This window comes from Phaethon lepturus, unplaced genomic scaffold (genome assembly GCF_000687285.1).
Source record: "Phaethon lepturus isolate BGI_N335 unplaced genomic scaffold, ASM68728v1 scaffold3013, whole genome shotgun sequence".
NCBI lineage: Eukaryota > Metazoa > Chordata > Aves > Phaethontiformes > Phaethontidae > Phaethon > Phaethon lepturus.
In genome coordinates this window covers 1-16,946 of record NW_010529514.1, presented here as the reverse complement: position 1 = coordinate 16,946, position 16,946 = coordinate 1, and the positions used below count along the sequence as shown (strand labels likewise).

General features: G+C 36.6%; 1 protein-coding gene across 1 annotated transcript; it reads right to left on the bottom strand.

Annotated features, from left to right (window-relative positions):
- Positions 1–1,035: 1,035 nt before the first annotated feature.
- On the bottom strand, positions 1,036–16,613 carry LOC104614711 (patatin-like phospholipase domain-containing protein 2; the record flags this gene model as incomplete). Its single annotated transcript, XM_010283946.1, has 8 exons — positions 16,490–16,613; positions 11,082–11,335; positions 10,288–10,353; positions 7,229–7,438; positions 5,855–5,915; positions 3,494–3,709; positions 2,391–2,523; positions 1,036–1,152 (listed from the first exon to the last, which is right to left on the bottom strand). Coding segments are annotated over exons 1-8 (1,181 nt in total), but the record flags the coding sequence as incomplete, so codon positions are not given.
- Between the last annotated feature and the right edge of the window lie 333 nt (positions 16,614–16,946).

The following is a 16,946-nucleotide window of genomic DNA, read 5'->3' as shown; positions in this document are numbered from 1 at the left end:
TGCCCCATCCCTGGCAACACTGAAGGTCAGGGGGCCTTGGAGGGGCCTCTGAGCAACCTGATCTAGTTGAAGATGTCCCTGCTCATTGCAGGGGGTTGGACTAGATGACCTTTAAAGGTCCCTTCCAACCCAAACTATTGAACGATTCTACTCTGACATGGCTGTGCAACTCCCTGTTCCAGCAACAAGTTCACTTCTTAGCAGGAAAATCTAAAATGAATATTGGTCATATTAATTTTGTGAAAGTTTGCAGATGTCCTTGGGCAAATACAGTCCCCAACAAGAAGTGAAACAGTAATGGCATTCTTAGATTTATACTGAGGGGAGTTATCACCGATTCCTCCATACACATAGTGCTACGAAGTTTAACAGAAGTAAAAATCTGAAAGGATAAGTCTCACACCAGCTTGGTAAAAGAAGCATAATGAACCTAGTTACAACCCGGTTAGAGTAAAGGTTCCTCTTCCACAGAAATAGAGGTTCCTAAAAATTTGCCATATGTGTCTTATTTTAATTCTTCCCAACTATCTTACAAGACTGTCCTTCATATTTGTCTACTTTTTAACTCTTACAACCTTTCCTGTCCAGACTCCTAAGAGTCCAGTCTTTCTCCCAATGTTTTCCAGTTCCTATGTGCTACACCTGATCTAGAATATCTTGAGCAACCTTTTCCTCCTCTTCCTGATTGCTCCAGCTACTGTGGAGCAGAAAAGAAACGACGCCTCTGTTCTCAGTCCAATGCCTGCTCCATAACCCACCCCTCTTCCCAAAAAGCATAAGCCTACCAACAGGCAACACCTCTTCATCTACAATATGTAGCAGTCATTGATCAGTTACAAACAAGAAGCACCAGAAAAACATACTTAAGAAACAACACTAAGGACTAGAAAGAGTGAGAACTGTTTTGCGTTAGCTTTGAGAAAATTATTAACTCCAGTTTTAACAGGAAAGCTTATTAGCACTTGAAGCTCTGACAAAGAGAGAGAGAGAATTTCTAAAAATGCATCATTTACATGCAGCAGCATTCCACTTTACCTGGATGTACAGAACAGCTTGCTTTTAGCCTGGGAATAAACTGTACTAGCAATCCGCCAAAGCTGTTCTTGCATCCATCGAACATCAGCAGGCATGTCAGGAAACCAGTTTACTAACCTACAACAAAAAGGAAAATACAGTTGTTTTGTAAACACTAGATCTAATCTGCATTATATTTTTACATACCAGGTCCAACATCCAACAAAATAACACAGCTTTCATTCTCCCCAAGTTAATTTCCCCATCAAGGTCTTCAGTTCTTCCCAACCTCCCTGAACTCCTATCTAGCCCACTCATCCCTTTTCTACAAGCTAAGAAGAGGGGCAGCACAGACCACTGTATCTCTCATCTATGCTGAGTGGCTGACCAGTATGTGCATTCCACACCCTCTGACCAACATTGAGGAAACTTGCAAAATACTCCTGTCTCCAATACCTCTTTCTTTGTAGTAGGAACTTTAGGTCAGTTTAAAGTTAGGTGGAAGGAAGAACAAAAAAAAAAGCATAATGGAAGAAGAAATAGAAGGCAGAAACAGAACAATGTCACAAATGTATTTTTTACCTTATAATTCTCTTAACAGAAGTCAGTTATACCAGAGGGGGATGAGGGGTAAAAACCCATGTAAAATTCTGTTGAAACTTGCTTCCTTCCCATCCACCAAAAAAATGGCACAGAAGTGCCACATTAAGTGGTAAAAAACCAAAATATTTTACTGGAGTTCTGTGTGGTTCTATTTACAGAACATTTGATTTTTCAAGTACTTTCTAAAGATAGCAATGACACCTCTGCTATGGAGGTGGTCTGCTAAGGACTGGAATTCTCTTAAGCAAGCATAAAGCTTAGGGTTCATGGTGCATTTATTTAGCATAATTCTTCCTTTATGAGAATTGAAAAACTTATAAAATTAAGCTCTGTTTCAAGAGTACAACTTTCAGGCAACCTAAGCAAACCTAGTAAGAAAATTTATATGGCAAGTAAACACTAGGTCTCACTCCTGACTTCAGAAAGAAGCTAAAGCACAAGAACTATCTGGATAGAGTTCAAATACCACTGCAGAATATAGTAATGGTAATAAAGAATGTTCCTGGAAAACAATTAAGGGTGCTTCTTTTGAGTAGTTACAAGACAGCTACTAGTAATAAGAGTAAACTGTTCAGGAATCTTAATATGTTTATTTACCTAGCCTTAGACTATAGAGGCTTTGGCAGGATGCATATGGAGGTAGAAATAATGGTCTTTGGACAGTTACCACTTGAATTCCAGAGTACCGAAATGCCTACAACACTGAATAAGCTCTCAGTGAATAAACCTCCAAAAGTATTATAACTCTAAAATGGTTCATTAAAGTTCCTTACCGTAAAGCAACGGAGTAAGCGGACTCCACTGGTAGTGTATATGGTAGCATCAGATAGGATATAATCCGCATCGGGAAGAGTTTAGAGAACTGAGCGCAGAATCCATTCTGTTCTTTACAAGCTTCCTGCAGTGCTTAAGAATAATTATTTTTGAAAAAGATATTAGACTATTTGAAAACAGTTTAAATAATTTGCTCAAAGGTCGGTAATTTTCAGTCAACGCTATCAAGTGTTACTGAATAAGGCTCAGATAGAAAATGAAAGAATTAATTTCAAGGCACTCTTACCATAAGCCTTCTCTATGATATTTTAAAATATCGAAACAGACACTCGTATCAGAGGGACAAAAGGCATTACCCAGAACTTCTAAGCAACAAGTCTAAGAATTAATTTAGAATAAGAGAATGTAAAGTTCACCTCCCCAAAAATACTTATGTATTTTAGATAGCATTCCTGTCTTGTTAGAGACTCTGTAACTTTAAGGAGTTTGTTTAAATTCTAGAGCTCCACATATTCCAGTTGTTACATACACTTGTAAGAAGTATCACACTTCAAATTTTCTTCTCCTAGGTCACTGGGATCACAACTTTCAGATCTTGAAAATACCAATCAGCATCCACAAAAAAAACTAGGTAGAAGTTACAGATTAAAGAAAGATGAGAAGTGGTTTTGGTCTATCACCAGCTTATTAAAAAGACAGGAAAGCCAGAGAACTAGAAATCTACAGAAGTCGGGTTTTAAAAATAAGATGGGGATAAACCAGTGTTTGGATTTGAGGTTCAACTCTGGTGTGAAATACAAAAATGCTGTGCACATACAAAGTTCATCCAAAACCAAGTAAGAATTCAGTTCATGACTCTGCATTGTTGAAAGTAGCTCCTTCCTCCTGCTTCAGCCTTATTTCTGTAGCTAAACCAAAATGTATATGTCCACATTTAAAAAATATTTAAAGGCTTTTTCTTGGGTTGAGCTAGTCTCTAATATCACAGGCAGTTATACGATTAAATAAAAAGCATCTTATGCAAATTTTAAGAGTACGCAGAGGAAAAAAATAAATCCAAGTTTGTCATCCAAAGTTACAGGAAACAGTCTGAAGCATGTACCTTTACGAAGCCTAGGAGGTAGACTCTCAAATATGCTCTTCTCCAAAGGCCATGGATTTTGCTTCAGCTGGTCATTAAGTAGTTCCATTTTCAAAGTTTCTACTCTATTATTTTCTGTCAATTTTTTTTTCTTCATATGGTCAATGTGTTGTGCAGCCTCATGAGGATTTCTTTTTGTGAAGGACAAGTGGATATAAATGGAGTCATTCAGAATACCTGAAAGAGTCAAGAGCGTCCACTTAGGCTTGATCCACCAGTCTTCAGAGTACCTGTACAGTACCTGTTGTCTGTGTATCTGTAAAAAGGCCTATCCTGAGGGAACATTATCTACCCAATGTCAAATACACTCGCTCTTATAATCCCACAGATGTTTAATCACATTGGTGAATACTCTTTTGCAGGTTTAGGTCTTACTTTAAAACAGGTTCTAAAGAAAAGGGAAAAGTGAACAATTAACTGAAATGGTACTGGAAACATACAGTCATTTACCAAAGATGTTTTCCAGCAAGAGAGCAAATTATTTAAACAACAGAAGGAAAACTGATTTAATAGTTATTTGAAAGAAAACACCTAAAACACATCAGACATTTGGGAAATTTGACATGGCAGCTATCATTACCTGAGTACTTTGAGGCATTGCGACAACAGGGTGGAGAAGCAAAGCAAGTAGGGTACACAATTGTTTTAATATATACCCAAAGTACAGATCTAAATCAACACTGGTTGCCTTGGAAAACTGGTGACAATTAAGAAATAGCACTGATAATTACCTTAGAAACAAGCACTAGATAATGAGCACAAAGCAAAAAATACAAGAAGGGTGTTTATACTTGGTTTCCAGAAAATCATTATAAAGTTTATATATTATATATATATGTAAAGACTACCAAATTTGACTAGGATCCATACCTACATACAACAGAATCTGTATCCTACTTACAATTACTCCTAAAAGACAAATGTCAAAAGATTATACAGTGAGCTTAGGAAGAAAAAAAAAAAGTTGTCTGGAGTGTTGCAGATGGGGGAAAAATTCAATCCTACAGTTGAAATAGCAAGAGAGGAGATGCATAATGAATGAGTTTGGAAAGGTTATCACTGATTAAGCTTGAAGCAAGACAAACCTATGATAGAATAAGAACAAAGATCACAAGATCAGTAGTATGAAAAGGAGGACAACAGTGTACTACACAAAGGATGTGGGGGAAAGACACCAAGGAAGAGCTGCAATGAGTCTCAGATATTAGTGTCAGGTGGAAACATGCACACAGGAAACTCACGGGTGCAGTACAGCAACAGAACCCATCTTAGCACAGACAACCACAAATTATAGGCTCTTTGTATATCTTGTGCTTTTAATCATTTGGTAAAAGATATAAAGCAGGACTCTCATTAAGTATTTAATAATAGTACTAGACAAATCAAACTCTTAAGCAGAACCATGACATTTTAACAGTGAGGAAAATTGTTCCAAGAAAACTTGAATATTGAATGTTTTGTTATAACAGAGTATAAGCAGTGAGCATATCAATCTATGACTGCATTACAATACTGCAGCTGGTACTATCTGTGCAAACATCACATTTCAGTTTCTATTCCTCTAATCCGACCCAGTACCAATTTACCTCTGCATCCAAAGACTACAGGGGCTAGCCATATTTAACACATGGTTAACTTAAAGACAGTAACTTGATATTGGCATGAACTTGTTTATCTCAAAGTGTGCAGAACAGTGTGCAGAATATTTACTAACATAAAATATATTATTAGAATTCTAGGAGTACAGCAGAGCAACTTTCAATTCTTCTTCCTAAACTTATCTGGGTCCCAACAACTGCTACATTACAAGCCATCATCTTCTAAAGTCTTTCATGATACAGACTAAGGATTTGTCTGTGACTGAGTTTATATTCTTGTTACCAGCTCCTGGTTCTGGACTATGAGGCTTTACCTAGAAGTTAATTTGGATGATAGCAGAGAGGAGGTGATGACAAGATACAGGTTTCACAGGAGTGGGAAACAATAGCCTATTTCTATCCTTCACGACTAACACAAAAGAAACTAGTAATATGATTTCCCTAGTTTGAATTCTTTGGTAATTTCACTTAACAATACCTTAACATTCACTTCACACAAATTTGACAAAACCTCGAAAGTTCAATTTCTGTGTAGCAGCACAACTTACCTCAGGTGAATAGTTACTACAACTATGTGATTTCTACAAGAACTAAACTTATCGTGATCCCTTCAAAAACCTCAAAGACTTGGTCTTTTCTTAACTACATACAACCCCCTCACTTTTTTTTTTTTAAACTCAGGTTAAGACCACATCATCAATAATTATCCACAAGTGTAACATACCATTCTCTCTCAAGAATTTAAGAGCATCTGAATATCCTTGCTCACAGATCTCTCCTAATACCTGCAAGCATAGGGTAAATGAGTCAGACAAAAGGAGATTCAACTCAAGATCAACAGTTTGCAGAATGAAAAGCCACTTCCATCCACCCTCCATTCGTGTAAGAAAAATCTACATTAACAATTGTTATAATTCAACAGATTCAGGCTAATGTGCCTACTGTGATGATGCACACATGATCACGCATACATGAACTTATCTTTCACCTATTACAGATGCACCAAATCATTCACCTAAAAGGACACCATTCTAACAGTTTGCAAGAATTTCTTCCCCTTTTGTTTCTTTGACTAGCCTGTCAGCAGATGCAATGAAACAGGGTGGCTTGGAATATGCCAATTCCCCTCCTTCCCTCTCAGTGCTTCCCACTTCCCCAAACTACAAAAAAAGTCAGCTGTGCAATTTTCATGCTCAAACTCAGACTTAGTCTTCCATATGAAAACATCTTTCACCAGATGCAACACCAGCTCACCTACACAGTAGTCCTGGACAAAAAAAAAAAAAAAAAATCAAATTAAAGCCTACATAAGTAGAACTTAACATTTTTCTTCAAGAGGTCAAAAAGCCCTCAATTAAAAAAAAAAAGTATCTATAGCCGTCAGGAACATTACTTCTCTGTCGTATATCCCAAGCCGATTGGCAAAGTCAGTTTTCATTTTTTCAGCTTCCACAACAGCAATTCAAGAGCATTTCCCCCATCAGATCTGCAATTAACAGTGCTTAGCAAAGTTTAAAGGCAACTTGTCTGCATGAAGTATTAGTGGAAAACTTCACGAATCCACGAAGCTTTAGAGCTTCTAAATTCTGAAGCACCTGGTTAGCAGGTAAACATGAAAGGACTACAAACTGACAGTTATTAATTTACCAATGTTGATTTTATGGTAGAATCCTGTGCTAATTCCCAAATAAATATTGAAAGCCAACAGCAGGACATACATTTTTAGTCTGAGAGAGATCAAAAATAAGGAGAATGAAGACAAACTATGAAAAGAACAGAAACAATTCTGAAGCACCTGGTTAGCAGGTAAACATGAAAGGACTACAAACTGACAGTTATTAATTTACCAATGTTGATTTTATGGTAGAATCCTGTGCTAATTCCCAAATAAATATTGAAAGCCAACAGCAGGACATACATTTTTAGTCTGAGAGAGATCAAAAATAAGGAGAATGAAGACAAACTATGAAAAGAACAGAAACAAGAGAAATGTCACCAGAAAAGTTTATATGGCTAAATGAAATGCTAAGATTCCTGTAGGTTTCTGCAAAAGCATGGCTTTTATAGTTCTAGTAACTACATGAATGCAGTGAGTTACCTTCGGTTCTGGTGGAAAGAGCGCTTGTGTTAAACGATAAAGGTTCCCCAAACTGAGCTGAATGCTGGTGTTGGTCACATTCATTTCATGAAAGTTGGCAGAATTCCCCTTTGGACAGATATCACACTCCCCAGCAAAAGGCGAAACTGTGATGGTATTCTTTGATTCATAGTGAGGTAAGTTGTCACTGATTCCTCCATCCACATAGCGCTACAAAAATGAACAAAAATAAGAAGTCTCAAAAGCTGAAAATTTCTAACTAGCAGATTTGCCATGCAAGAATTAAATAGCATTTAAGACTAACAGAGCAGTCTCTGCCTATGCTCCCAGGCTAAACATTTTGAGCAGCATGCTTTGTCCTCTAATGCCAGTTAAAAACCATTCCAAGTTCTGCAGATAGCCTAAGAGTATTCTATTAGGGATTTTTCTGCACATTTAAGAAAAAGTAAGTCCATTTTAAAGATCATAATCCTACGCAACGTGCAGAGAAAAAGTAGTGCAGCTGTCTCCTCTTCCTCAAAGGACAGGAACAACCAAAGAACTACCAGGGTAGTTCTTTAGAATGAATACGAGCAAAAGAATAGCTCTACACTTCAAAGGTCAAGTTCTGTAATAACAAACCATTCAGTTAGAATAAGAGTAACTTAAAATTGCTCTTAGTAATTTAGAATTTTGTATAAAAGCATCAAAAATATTTAGACATAAAGAAACTGCAAGTAAAAATGGATAATGCTTCAGAAACCTTGCCAACAGTCATGGATATCTATTCTGCTTTGAGCGTAAGTTTAGATGCTGTTCCAGGTTACGGTTGTGTCTCCTTCACATTGAATTGCTCATTTCTGTAGCTTTAGTGCATCACCATTTTAGACATTTTAAGATCCAAGAACTGAAGAGTTCTGTATTGGGGTAACTAACCTATAGTGTAGCAGCTACTATGGCTAAAGACAATTCCCCCACTCACTCAAAACAGCCATCTTTCCAGCGTGGCCAATTGTAGCTAGTTTGTTCTGACAGTGGCAAAAGACTACCAGTTTTGCTGGTTTACTGGCTGCATTTTCCTTCTTTCTAACTAGGCACCAGACATAACCTGTAGGTCCTTGTAATATCTGAATGTAACACAGCAGGTGATTTGAGCAGGAGCAACCTGGATTATCAATTTCATCTGCCTCAATAGTCAGTCCCTGACCATTCTGAGAAACAAATTAGAAATTAGTAAGAGGACAACTCAGAGCAATTTATCCAACATACTCTTCTAGAGAAGCCTGTTCCTACCTGTCAGCTTTCTCAGCCACTGACAAACTTCCTATAGATGTACAATGCAATCACCAACGTACATATGCAATCACCAAGTCCTTTGTGGAAAGTACAATACAACAAAGGAGGAGCCATAGCATGCAGCTCTCTCATGAAATTGTTAAAAGGTGGAAGTACACATCTGAGTCATTGTTCTACAGAGGTAAACAGTTTTAATCATTTGGAGTTTCTGTCTATGCCCCCTAGTAATTTTTTAATCTGAAACCATTGCTGCATTTGAAAGGGGTAAAAAAACAAACAAAACACACCACACCCAAAAGCTTCACAACTGGCAAGTAGACATACCTATTGAAAGTTATCCTGAAGTCTTTGTTTTAAAGTATACATGCAGGAAGCACCAAGACAGAAATACAGCAAGATGCTACAAATTTTACATACTTGACATTCTACTGTGTTTAAACCCTACAGGAGTCATGCCAAGCATATGTAACTGCAGTATTCTTACCAAGTTACATGAAAAATGCTTCCTAAGCATTAAAATCGTATCAAAATAATTGCAAAGATCAAAAGCATACAATGATTCCTTCCTTCCCCTTCCCTCAAAATAGGTCCAAATAAAGCATCACTTGTATGTTTTTGTACTCTGAACTAAGCCTTTTAAAATAACATTGTTGTCTGGTGACAAGAACTGAATAGCCAGATTAGCCTGGATCCACCTAAACCTTGGATTCAGTCCAACGTCCTGTTTTCATAACACCTTTAATCTAGAAGAGTTTAAGGAGACATACAAGGTTTAGAAGTACAGATAAAGAAAAACCCCTATACAGTTTTAATCACTTTTGCTTAAATTTCAGCATGAAGAAAATACATTTCATATCTATCCTTGACCTTTTAGCACTTACAAATTGCCTTGAGAACAGTCTGTAATCAACCACTGCTAAAGATGTTTTGATTCTTTCAATATGCCTCCCCTCTCCTTCTGTAAGGAGCACCACAGTTGGAAGGAAAGCAAATGCAAGTTAATACAACACTATAACAAAAAGTCATGAATGTCACTGCCTTGCTTTGAAATGCATGTCTGCTTCCAGACCTGTTAATCAGAATACCTATAACAAACTCTTAACTTTTCTGCAGTTGTTGCCCCTTTAATGGGGGATTTTAGAAAACCCAGTATAGCCATGAAGTATTAAGAGATTTTGTAACCAACAGTTCCTGTCAAGAAATAAAACAGATTAATACACTGACACTGTACCTTTAAAAAGCAACCTTACACTGAATACAAATGACAGAAGACATTAAAAAGCTTTGTTTATATCTAACCAAACATGGAACTTAATCCAGTTTTAAGGCAGATCTACCTACAGCAACAACAAAGATATGCAATAAACTAGCTTACAAGATTTTTTTTTTTTTAAACAAACAAGTGTAAGTGACCCTTCCTATAAATTTGTACAGGTGAATGAGCATCACTCTCTTCAATAAATATTTATCCTTAAGTTAAATACTTAAAACACTTGCTATCTTCGAATACCCCCTTAAAATTCTTGCTTGCTGATTGCAGTAATTAAAAGAGCTCAAGCATGTGTGTGTTTTGCAGAGTGGTGAAGAAACATACGTAACATCTTCCACATACTTAGTGTTTCCCTGCTTTTTTTAAAAAATTGTAACATACAGCTACAGTACTAGAAGCTATGATGAAGATATCTATTTTACAGTCGGATAACAAAACACATATATACATTGTCTCTTAATTATTTTTTCAGAATAGCTAGAACTATTTTTAGATCTTAGCAATAGACACTTACCACACCTCTAAATGATGGTGGAATTAGGCCACAATAAATAGGGACAAATGAACTACAGATTAAAGCCTGTAGGAAAATGAGACCATATAAATTAAATGGTAACTATTCTATTATTGAAATGATCATTTATCTTTATATCTTTAGATGTTAGCAACAACAACCAATCAAGCAACCAAAAAAATCTCTATCAAGTACACTTGAATAAAAAGATGGGGAAAAAAGCTATTATCAAGCACTATTTTAAACACGGTGTGGATATTCCACATTTCTTTTTTGGAATGTAACCACACTCCACCTAAAAAAAAAAAAAATCTAAGACTCACTAAAAGACCATTTCTGGAAATGCTAATTAGCAAGGAAAAGTTTATGATCATCCACTCAAGATATGCATTTTCTGAGTAACCAAAGTAACTAACTAGAGACACAAATATCAACATTCCGGGATCATATTAAACTAGCTTTGTAACCAACATGAAGAACTTCAAAAAGATATTTTTGACTGTTTCTTGATCACTGCTTTTGTAAGCATGACCTTAAAAAAAATTCTTATTTATACATTGCACTTTAAAGGCATTTATCCTTTTTAAGATTGACCCCTCACACCTACTCACTAAAACAGTTTGCAGATACATTGACTGGGAAAACTAGTAAGTGAAATTAGTGTAACGAAGCTTGACAGTATATTAAAGATGAATTCAAAGTCACAATATCCTAAAATGTTTAAAATAGAAATCCAGTGGATGATGTTAAATGGACTTAAGGTTATAGAAACTTTTAAAAGCTGTCAAACATACCTGGACAACTTCTTCTTTAGAGTTAAAATTAGATATCAATGCATTTTTACCATCTGATACTCTGGTGAGTGAAATACACAGTCTGCCCGATGACAACTGGTGAGCGTTTTCTGGAAGATTTCTCATCAGTCCATCTCTTACTATCTTTATCACATTAAAGGAAGGATGAAGAGGACCAAGATTTCGCTTTCTAGCTTCTTTGGCTAATGCCAGAACATCTGCACAAGCTTGAGCTGAAAATAAAATACATTTAACTTAAGAACAGAAGATATGTCAAAAAGCAAAACACACACTTCCAGTAATAAAGCATGTATAGAGCTCCAATTTTTCTCTCTGATTGCTAGCATGAAAAATAAAGAGCTTTTTAACAGATAAAAATAACTGTCCACTAGTGTTTAACAGAGTTTAGGAGTTTTCTGAGGCAGAAAAAAAAAGTCACTTTAGACTTTCAAGTAGAATTCCTGGTGAAGACCCAGCCGCTAAGTTACTCATATGTTATTTTTTTATAGACTTTTTATAGGTATAAAATACCAATATAAGATGCTTCGGTAGGGAATTAATTCCAGAAACACATTATTTAAGAAAAAACAAAGATGAGTGACATTCTCTAAGCAGGTATGCATGGACACATTCCATATGCAACATCATAAAAACCTACAGTGTATGATGCACAGATTTAAGGTCTACAGTATGTCTGCTGAAGAAGTAGAGGACCTGGGGTTCATCACAGCTAGTAACACTTGTTGGACTTCAACCAACCTTAAGGTTTCAGGGCACCATTTATCTGCATTTATATATAAACACAGTAAAGGGAACATTAACTGTGATCTTATTGTAAGGAAGATCAGGAGGGAAGTTTTTAAAGCAGTGGGTAAGGAATATGGAGGAGATTTGTAACACCTCTCACACAGGTCTCCACCTAAATAGGTGGATAGCTGTAAAAATAGGCATTTTTACTAGTATATAATGGACATGATAGTTTTTATAATTTTTTCTCCAATTAAATCAGCATTTGGGAACTAGATCAAATCACTACAGAAGACACAACTGCTCCTGAAAAACGCTAAAATAATTTTAACAACCACATAGCTAGTCATTGTAAGAACAGTAGCTCAACCTGCAATGCTTTGTTTGAATTTTTAATGTCATGATTCTCCAGGGCATACTTTGAGGAAATTGCCTGATAAGCTTGTAGAGGAACTTGACAGAGGAAGGGGGGTGGGAAGTAACAGGTTATTAACCTGAGTGATACGCTACAAGATCACGTAAGAGTATTTTCAGAACTCGTATAGTGTAACTTACATCGACTCTTCCTAGGATAGCTAGGATTCAACTTATCAAGTTAAATGTGAGCATTGCACTGGAAACAATTCTGCTTAAGCCTCTGAGTTCAGATTAATTTCCAAAGGTATTTTCTTTCTACAATGTTATTTTGCGCCCCTCAAATAGCAATACCTAAACCTTTCTTATTCTTAACACAGTAAACCAAGAGTCTATGTTCAGTAGAGCATCTCTAAAAAAATCTGAGGTATCAGACATACTCCATTTTTACCATTACAATTTTTTCATTCCACCTTTGCAGAGTGAAGCCTTGAGCCATGAATCTGCTGATACCAGTACCCAGACCCCACCTCCCACCCCATAAGACAGCAAACAATTTAGACACAGCTCACTGCTCATGGTCAAATATATCCTTATGTTAGTAAAACACATTTTAGATGCAATTAAAAAAATGGCACAAGTCACATTCTGGCAAGTGAGGAAGTTCTTTCCAAAAGCAGTTAGTTATGTTGACAGTTTTCTCAGTTCTATTTTTCCATGCACTCAAATATAAATTACCACCTCCCTAACTAACTTAGCAATGTTCAATCTTCTAAACTTTTCTGAAGACAGAAAATCAGACACACTGCAGGAGTCTGAGATACTGAACTACCAGAACTCTATCCATGAACAGTAGTCTTAGTGCATGCATTAATTTCCTTTTTCAAAATAAGTACTTTTTAAAAACTTATGCCCCAAGCAAATAAATTGCTTGTTCTAAAAACCAGACCAAGAGCACTCGGGTGCACGGACACATGAGCAAACAAACACACTCTCACTTCTCTGCCAGGTCTTGACCCTGTTTTTCTAGCTAGCATCCTGTCAAATTGACACTCAAGCCGTTACTTAAGTTTGAAGCACAGTAACATCCTCACTTATTTGCACTGCAGGCCTGTTTCTGCAGAAAAAAAATAAAGTATACCAGTGCCCTCTATTAATCTTGTGTTGCAATTATTTACCTCTCACCATAAAAAAAGTCAGGCAAATACCAGCTCACTTTACATACCCCATTAAAGAGCTGTAAACTGATGACCTCTAACAGTTTAGATTTGAATCCCTCTCATTTCAACTTCCTTTCAGAAAATAACTACCCATCAAGCTGAAATTTGATTTCATAGTTTACCCATCACTTCCGCATACAAGAATTTCTACATTTGAGGTAGTCTATAGGGGGAAAAAAAAAAGAAAAAAAAATCAAGTTTACATATTTTGTTTATTGTAACCTATTTTAAACATGGGGGGGGGAAAAAAAAAAGACTGTGTTGTGGTCTACCCAAGAGTATGTCATATTAAAACACTGAAAATTTAAAAAGCTGTTCATTATTAATTTAACAGACTTCAGAGTATTCCAACTTCTTTTCCTTTTCCCTTCCTTCCTCAACAGAACTAAAAAAAAATACAGTTACCTCTTACGCTGGTGTATTCCAAAATGGGATCTTCTCAGAAAGGGACAGAAGGCTAGAGCTCAACTCAGACTGGAATTTTAGGCAGACCTCGGTACATCGGTTTTATTTTTTGAAGTGCAAGAGAGCTAAAGAAATGAATATACCTATTAAATGTGAACTGTTTCTAGTTTTATTTCTATATTCCTAGTTATGTTTCTCTATTCCTATTTTAGTGGTTAATAATTATTATATAATAACTATTAATTCATTTCCCACAGACTAAAACCTGACCTTGTATTTACTGCCCCTACCAAACCTGTTTTCTTTAGTGTCCCACTAGAATGGACGACCACATCACCACCGACATACCAGATCTTCAAAACATCCATGGGGAAGATCTAAAAAGCGCACCTCAACAGTTCCAGTTCAGAATAGCCTGGAATGCACTTCATCCTCAAAAGAACAGTCACGTCTACGCTTCCCCCTCTACCTTCCCCCAAATTCAATGAAGTAAACTTCTTCCTCAGTCTGGTAAAGTATACTTCTTCCTCAGTCTGGAAAAGTATACTTCCTCCTCCCCTTCAATGGCTAATATTTCAAATGTGAAATTCTACAGGCTCTCAGTTTGCCTATCTAACAGGTAACATGAAGCACAAAGAAAATCCTTTATTTACAACATCTGGCTACAAACCTGTAAGAAATCAGAAATGCACATCAATTTTTGTCAAAAATCCTGTTCATAGATGTATGTACACACTCAGAGTTTTACATGCACCAACAACCCAGGGCTGGGCCCACTTAAGTCTTGAACACCTCCAAGAATGGAGGTCCCACAACCTCACTGGGCACCTGTTCCAGTATTTTACCACCCTCACGTTAATTTTCTTTCCCTTCTACCTAATCAGAATTTGCCATGTTCCAGCTTGTGCCCTGCTGCCTCTCATCCTTCCACTACCCGTCTCTGAGAAGAGTCTGGCTCTGTCTTCCCCACAGTGAAACAACTGTGAAAACACAAGGGACTTTTAACCACAACTGCAGAAAACACAAATACTGCATATTAAAGTATATCAATGTAAGGGAGGCGTACAATACAAACTAATGAAATATATCAATTTGTTATACCACATTGAGTTTCTTTAGAGCTTATTTACAATCCTCTGCTTTCACACAAGCTCATAAAAAATTAACAGCTAAAAAGATACAGAATTAACATGGAAATACCTTCTTCATTTGATGAATTTACAATGATTCACAGATTTTAGAATGTGTCTGGTTCTGAATTGTCTTCCAAGATTCCCAAGATGCTTCTTTTTTTTAAGTTTCCAGAACAAATACACTTGCCCATGATATACAATACCTTGGGCAGTGATTGCACACATACTAGCTATTCTATTTGTTAGAGAAAAGCAAAAATCTCAGTTGGCATTGAGAAGGGAAAGACAAGGGAATATTTGAAGTCTACAAGTCTCAATTACTTAAAAACTGTAAAAGCTGTTAATAACACATACTTTCAGGTGAACAATAGACATTTTTGTGCTTCAGAGAACTTCAAATATTTAAAGCAGCATCCTTCTTAAGTAATTTACAATGACTTAAGTCTTAAAATTGGATACATTCTAAAAATAGTTATTGTGTATAAATATGATTTGTTTTAAAAGCTGATATTAGGCTCATAATAAGTGTATTGTGTTAGGACATTACACCAACATTAAATTAAAAAGTTTAAGTAGCACAAGTTTACTGCTAAAGTTTCGAAGAAATTGAGCGTGTGTGATAGAGATCAGTGGCTAAGCAGCAGGGACAAGCACTAGTCTCTTGCATATACAGAGAACTTCTGTTTGTTTTAGTCAATAAATTGTTCCCTCAGAAATTTAAAAGCAAAACCCAATCCTTTTCCAAACTCAAAATAAGCACTCATTGTAAGTAAGTAAGATAAAATGTGAATTTACAAAACCTTGTAGTTCTAAATCTGTTAAGACTACACTTAAAAACAATCACTATTGATTAATGAACTAGACAAGCTTTTATTCAGTATATTTCTTTGGTTTAAAAGGAAAAACATTTTCAGATTTCCAGATATTTCCTACACTTTTTTAACTGTATTCCAGGCACTATCCTAAACACTTTGGTATTTTACTTGTATTAAGCTTGCTTTAATGTCTAGCATGTCTAATTCACTAGATAAATGTATATTTGGGTTCTCATGAGCTCTAAATAAATAAAAGTAAGGTATACTTACTATATTCCTACTGCTAGAAAAGAAGTAGCTTATTTCACAGGAGAGACTATATTTAGTTGCAAACTAACATCTTCTATCCAGTATAGACACAAAACAAGATTAACTATTACTTAAATCACAATTAAAATCAGTGATTTTAATCATTCCACTGTTTCAAATGATATACCTACGTGATCTATGCAATATATACTGCGCACAGATTAAAGAGGAAAAGCATGTTAAAGCTAACCTAAGCCCCTGACCTTAACTCTCTTAGCCCTACAGCAAGAAAGGAGAAGCTTCCGAGGAAGCAAGTTAAAGCTAGCTGAAACTTCATGTGCAAAGCTAACCACAGAAGAGATGCATTATTTCCCACTGAAGTGTAAGTATTTCGTTTCAAACTGATGACAGGGTTAGTCTGCTCGCTCTGAAGGGTGTTACGATTCAGCTACTCCTGCTCTCCCGACAGTTTTTAATTCCCCTACTTTGCACCCAGGTAAGAGCAGTCGTCACCAACATTTGTAACTCCGAGGCCAGGCGGCACCGGAGGAACTCCTCAGAGGGACACACATACCTGTCCCTGTACCTGGGGTCGTAAACTCCGACCATTTGACTAAACAAGTGTTGAAATCGGATCAGGCATCGACAAGACATTTCTTGAACGAACGAGGTTGATAAATATCCATCCGAGGTGAAGACACGCTAACTTTAGCACCTGCCTCTTCCCCCACCCTCAAGGAAACATACCATTTTTCTGTATTTTACTCGGAGATAAGGTGTGCACGGGATGAGACGCGAGGGAATAGAGAAAAAGACAGCCCAGCACCTACAGGGCCACATAACGCGTTCGGATTTAATTTCATAACAGTGGTCAATGTTCCTCTTTTGGGGACAGAAAACGAGAAAGAGAGAAAAAGAGCCAGCCCCGCAGAGAAGGGATGG